This window comes from Octopus sinensis, linkage group LG5 (assembly GCF_006345805.1).
Source record: "Octopus sinensis linkage group LG5, ASM634580v1, whole genome shotgun sequence".
Lineage (NCBI taxonomy): Eukaryota > Metazoa > Mollusca > Cephalopoda > Octopoda > Octopodidae > Octopus > Octopus sinensis.
Window position 1 is genome coordinate 30,898,559 of NC_043001.1, and position 6,426 is coordinate 30,904,984.

At 36.6% G+C, this 6,426-nt stretch overlaps 1 protein-coding gene across 4 annotated transcripts in view; it reads left to right on the top strand.

Moving 5' to 3' along the window:
- LOC115211627 (prolyl 3-hydroxylase 1) overlaps positions 1-6,085 on the top strand; it is a 201,578-nt gene extending 195,493 nt beyond the window's left edge. For all 4 annotated transcript variants that reach the window (XM_029780247.2, XM_029780250.2, XM_029780248.2 and 1 more), the window contains 3 exons: positions 2,560-2,674; positions 2,822-2,894; positions 5,074-6,085. In XM_029780247.2, the coding sequence (XP_029636107.1) occupies positions 2,560-2,674; positions 2,822-2,894; positions 5,074-5,397 (512 nt within the window). In that variant the 3' untranslated portion in view covers positions 5,398-6,085. The remainder of the gene's footprint in view (positions 1-2,559; positions 2,675-2,821; positions 2,895-5,073) is intronic.
- The last annotated feature ends 341 nt before the right edge of the window (positions 6,086-6,426 follow it).

Sequence of the window (6,426 nt, forward strand, 5' to 3'; positions counted from 1 at the left end):
CCGTCGTATATATGTATATATATATATAATATATATATATATATATATATATATATATATATGTATGTGTGTGTGTGTGTGTGTGTGTGTGTGTGTGTATGTTTGTGTGTCTGTGTTTGTACCCCTAGCATTGCTTGACAACTGATGCTGGTGTGTTTATGTCCCCGTCACTTAGTGGTTCAGCAAAAGAGACCGATAGAATAAGTACTGGGCTTACAAAGAATAAATCCCAGGGTCTAGTTGCTCGATTAAAGGTGGTGCTCCAGCATGGCCACAGTCAAATGACTGAAACAAGTAAAAGAATAATTGGAGATTACTAAATGTAATGTAAAGTCAGCAACTAAATTGTTGGATATTTGACATGAGGAAAATAGACGGGTGACTGTCAAAAGGATCATAAAGGTGATTGACTATTATTTTGTGGGTGATAGAACTTGCTGGCTATGAGAGATACATGAAGGCTTTGAACTGGTAGATCACCTACCCTATTCTCTTGATTTGATCGTATCTGACTATCATCTGTTCCTGAAAGTGAAAAAATACTTGGCTGGGAACCAGCATCACAATGATGATGATGTTGTATCTGCTGTTGATGACTTTTTTAACCAACAAGATGAAAGCTTCTGCACTTATGGGATCTGAGCACTACAATACTGATCGAAGAAGTACCGTAAATCCTTGAGTATAATCCGCATTTTTTTCCCAAAATTTAAAGGTCAAAATCCCTAGTGCGTACTATATACGAGGTTAGAAATGAAAATTATTTTCTAAGCAATGTCCAAGTCTCTATTTGCTGTCCGGCAATGTTTATTCATATGCATTTTGTGATGTCGGGCGCGAAAATACCTTAAGTTAATCCTGAAAGCAATGAAGTCATAAAAGAATCACCCATAACTTGCAGTAAGCAACATTTATTAAACATTTTTGCTGTTATTTCTTTATTTTCTGCAAACAAAATGCACAAAAAAGTTACACGTTTGCATTATGTTATATATACAATAATAATAAAGGACGTTACCATATACATTTTTACAAACCAAGAACGTTATACAGACCGCCTTGACTCAAGTTAGAGAAGGGGTGCGTATTATAGACAAGGTTTAGGTTTTTCAGAGGTACAGCCCCCTAAAACTCCCCTGTGTATTATACTCAAGAGCGGACTATACTCGAGGATTTACAGTATGTGGATTTCAAGAGGGACTATGCTGAAAAATAAAACTCATTTGATCACATTTCATGAGAGTATCTTGATCAGCCTATGAACTTTTCAGCTCACTCTCATATTTCAGATGATGATGCTGCATAATTTGTAGTGGTGGGTAAGAGCTGTGCACTTTGCGTGGATGAGCAATTTTTTTCCCTGGCATTGTAGGCCATGTTTTTTGCCTGATCTACTGCAGAGAAGCTGCGAGTGAAATTTGCAGAGATTTGGTATTATAAATTTTAGTTGTATGTGAGATGTGGAGGGACATTTCTAATAGGGAGGTTTCAGTCAACTACTTAGTCAGGTACGAAGTACATGTTCTGCTAAGGATAGGGACTACCAGAACTCTCACTAGTCAGCTGCCTTGAAGTACCTAAGTATCTAGGAAGTGTGTGTGTATGATGTGAGGGCTTTGCATAGAATGCAGATATCTAGAGGGTAGTTGAAATAAGGCAATGCTACAGTGACCTAATAGGTACAGAGATAGTGATGCTTTGGTAGAAACTGGATTTCGAGGTGATGAAGAGATGGAGTGTTAGCATATTGGTTTGGAATGTGTTGAAGATGGACCTAATTATTGATAAAATATCAAACCAAGTACCTATATATATATATATACTAGCAGTATTGCCTGGCGTTGCTCAGGTTTGTTTCGACCCTATAGAATTGGAATTTTTGAAAAGTAGCTTATTATTCTCTTTAAGTGAACATTTTTCTGGTTGAAATACCCTGAAAAATGGTGACACAGCAGTCAAAAAATCGTAAAAGATAGGGATTTTCATAGAAAAAAGCACCTTTTTGATGTAAATAATTTTTGGTGTTAACATGGTCCGATTTGAATTTTTTCTTCTACGGAAGGAAGAGCAAGCCTTCTTCTATCTTACTTTCAATTTTGGTCAACTTGCGCCACAGGGTCTCGGAGGAGATAATGTTAATTGAAGGCTACTAAATCTGCCATACACAAACAACTTCAGCTTTATATATATAGAGATATATATAAAATACAAAATGGGACAAGAACGCAAAACATCCAGACAACTAGGTGATACAAAAAGGGACAACAAAACATCCACATAGACAATACAAAAAAACAAGGACGGGTCATTCAAAGCTTTCTATCCTCAATCAAGAACCAGATCATCCTCGCAATTTCGGCTGATTAATCTTGAGATTGCTCCAATCTGGCCAGCCCCAAGGAAAAACTAAGCTAAGAGCATAAGATTCCTTGGAAGAAAGCATCGAATGTATACAAAAACAAGGACGGAAAAACTTGTTCGGTTTATGTCAGCAGTGAAAAACATACAATGCTGATGTTGATGACAATAATTTTTAAAACTTTTAATTTTTGTCCTCAGAAGATGAATTAGACCGGAGTGATTTATCTCATCCAATCCATGCAGACAACTGTCTTCTTCAGCCTGATGGTACCTGTTTAAAAGAAGTACCAGCCTATATACAAAGAGATTACAGGTAATGTTCTTCCCTCGGGTTCCTTCAATCAATTCTGAGAAGAACTTATTCACACATCTGCATTACTTTTACATCTACATTTTCTGTTTAAATAATACCATGAAATGAAACTATATTATATGTTTTTGTGATATCTTTTAATTCTAGTGCCATCATCTACTTAAATGGAGAATTCACAGGAGGAGAATTCATCTTTGCTTATCCAAATAAGTCAGAACAGGTAAAGTATTAGTCTTTAGTAATATAGTATATTTGATGAGATATAAGACACTTTTTTTCAAAAAAATGTCTCAAGACATAACCCCTGATCATATATGCAAATTTGGGCCTATATTACATGAGATGAAGTATTGAAGGCCAATCTCAAAATGTTGAGCCTTATGAAGGAGATGACAGAAGACAGAGGTATGTGGCACAATGCTGTACTCAAACTGTCCTGACCACCACAACAGAATTGAGATCCTAAAATCAAGGTGCCACGCAAAAAGCATTGGTGTGGGTGCTGGTGCCAGATAAAAGCATTGGTGCTGGTGTCACATAAAAAGCATTAGTGTTGGTTCCACCATCAGTGGCCCGGGTGATGTCTTCGTTAAACTTGATAAGTTGATCACAGCAGCTGGAGATAGGGATAAATCCAAATTGTGAGGGATGGATAAGGCTGTGAGAATTCCAGAAGTTCCAGAGTGTTTCTCTGACATCAGTTTGGCAATGCAGCTAGTAAGACTGACTGGACAATAGTTGACAGGTAATGTGTGGTCACCCTTTTTGAACAGAGGAATGACACTGGCAGTTTTCCACTGTTCCGGGGGTAGCACCATTGTTAAGACAGAACTGAAAGAAGAGTGAAAGCTGGAGCAGAAGAAAGTAACCACTACGTTTGAGAAGCATGTATGTAACACCATCAAGATCAGGAGAGGCATAGTTGCACTTATTCTTCAGGTGACATTGCAGCATTGCAGGTGTAAATTCCATAGTTATAGAATTTGGTGTCAGAGGTGAAGGGGATGGTAGGTTTTGGTTTTCAATCATAAAAATGCCTGCATAGCATTCAGCAATGAGTTCTGTGCATTCTTTGGGATTGTCAGTAATCTGGCTTGCATGGGGATTGCCAAAAGGACCAACTGGAAGTGAAGTCTCTGCTTTGAATACTCTTTTACTCTTTTACTTGTTTCAGTCATTTGACTGTGGCCATGCTGGAGCACTGCCTTTCGTCGAACAAATTGACCCCAGGACGTATTCTTTGTAAGCCTTGTACTTATTCTATCAGTGTCTTTTGTCAAACCGCTAAGTTACAGGAATGGAAACACACTAGCATCAGTTGTCAAGCGATGTTGGGGGGAACAAACACAGATATGCAAACACACACACACACACACATATATATACATATACATATATATGACGGGCTTCTTTCAGTTTCTGTCTACCAAATTCACTCACAAGGCTTTGGTCGGCCCGAGGCTATAGTAGAAGACACTTGCCCAAGATGCCACGCAGTGGGACTGAACCCGGAACCATGTGGTTGGTAAGCAAGCTACTTACCACACAGACACTCCTGTGCCTGAATGTACATATTTCCAGAACATCTTACTGTCAGGGTTGGTTACTATGTGCTGCTCAACTTCAAGCACTGCCCTTTTTGTCACCTGCTTGAGATGTTGGATGATTTATTGAGCTTTTTCCTATTTATATCTGATTTATGCAAATGGGTATGTTGTTATTGTTTAATCTAAGCTCAGTCCTAATTGAGCGAACCTATGGTTGAAAGCATTCTACTCTAACCATCCAGTATTTTTACATATGAATGACTGCTTTTTTTTTTTCTGAAGACATCAGGATGTAATCTGAGGGAGCTTTGGCTGCTATTTCTAGCAGATTGATTGGTTACATAAAAGCTCCTTTGGCTCAAAGAATACTTTGTAATTGTCTCTGGAGCCAACCATACTATGAGCTCTCGAATTTTAGAAAGAGCAAAGATTCTGACTATTTTAATTAATAAGGATTCCTGCTGTATCTCTGAGTACCTTCAAAGAAGTGAAGACGTTAAAATTCAGTCCTTAAATGCCATTTCTACTTATTTTGGTCAACGTTGTTGCTTCTCCATATATTACAATTTTGTTCTATCCTCTTCTCTCATACTTTTATCCCCCATCTCTAAACCTGCCACACCACCACTCGGGGTTCATAGTCTTGTAAGCTGCATAGTAACCTGAGTGCTGGTGCCATGAAAAAGCATTCTGTAAAGCAATTGGCATTAGGATGGACATCCAGCTGTAAGAAACCATGCTAAAGTAGAGAGTAAAACACAATACAGTATTTGGGTCCATGGGATATTGTCAGATTGGAACATGGACATTAAATGATGATTATGATAATGATGATTCTCTTTTTATTTCCAGTTGTCTATGAAACCAAAGTGTGGAAGACTAGTTGGCTTTAATGCTGCAGATTATCATGGAGTGAAAGCAGTTATAAAAGGCCAGCGCTGTTGTTTGGCTATGTGGTATACTCAAGATCCAGACTTCAAAGAACTGGCTCATAGCCAAGCTCACAAAATTCTAAAGCAAGTAAAGAAAGAGCGACAGGAAAGTGAAAAATCTAGTTCTGACAGTGGTGACAATGATAGTGAAAAAGACCAACCAAATTCTTCTGATTCTTCCACAGACATTTCTTCAAAAGAAAAGAACACAGACAGTATATCAAATAAAAATGAAGAATTGTAGGCTTAGTTTTAAGATATGTCTTCATGCTGTGAAAAAAAGTATTATTAATATTTTTATGTAAATAATTTCAATAGACATCTTCATCTTTACTGTCTTCCTCACAAAGTTTGACAAGAGGAAAAGCCACTCAAAAAGTCTTTCGATAAAAACACTCACCCCATACACACACACACATACATACACACACACACACACACACCCTTGCTCACACATTCGCACTCAAAATGCAAATTTGAACAAATTCTAATACCAAAGCTGAACTATATCAAATAACAAAATACAATTATTGACAATCAACACAAGAGTAAAGCAATAAAATGATGATGTTGATCTGGAAGCTTTAATTATATATAAATTTCAATATAAAAAATATATATATATATCTTGTATTGAATTTTATACATAATGCTTTTATATGTGGCATCAAAAAAAAATACATATATATATATATGTATATATATATGTATATGTAAAACATGTATATATGTGTATATGTACATATACATGTAAATATATGTGTGTATATATTGATATGTAAATACATGTGTGTATGAAAGGGTGTGTATGGCTTAACAAATGCTTTGTTAAAGAATATAGGTGCTATTTTGAAGTATTTCTCTTTGTAGAACAATCAAGAACAAATATTGGAAATTTATTAAAAATGATTAAAAATTAAACAAAATTTAAATATTATTTTTTTAATGTCTGATCCTAGACTTGTCTACAAAAGTACACTGGCAAATAGCCACCTTCCTGTCTCAAATACTGTCTCCAATTAGTCATAGGGGGTTTTTCTTGTTCCTTTCCTGTTTTACAGGTTATTTGGTGGCTTCACTAGTGCTGGTGGCATGAAAAAATATGCATCCAGGACACACAGTAAAGTGGTTGGTGTTAGGAAGAGCATCCAGCTATAACCATGCCAAAGCTTATGGTGGAACTCAATTAAATAATATAAATTTCACATTTGGATCAAGTGTTTATATTTAGATAGTAATCAGGAAGACGAGAGAGAGTGATGCACATGCACAC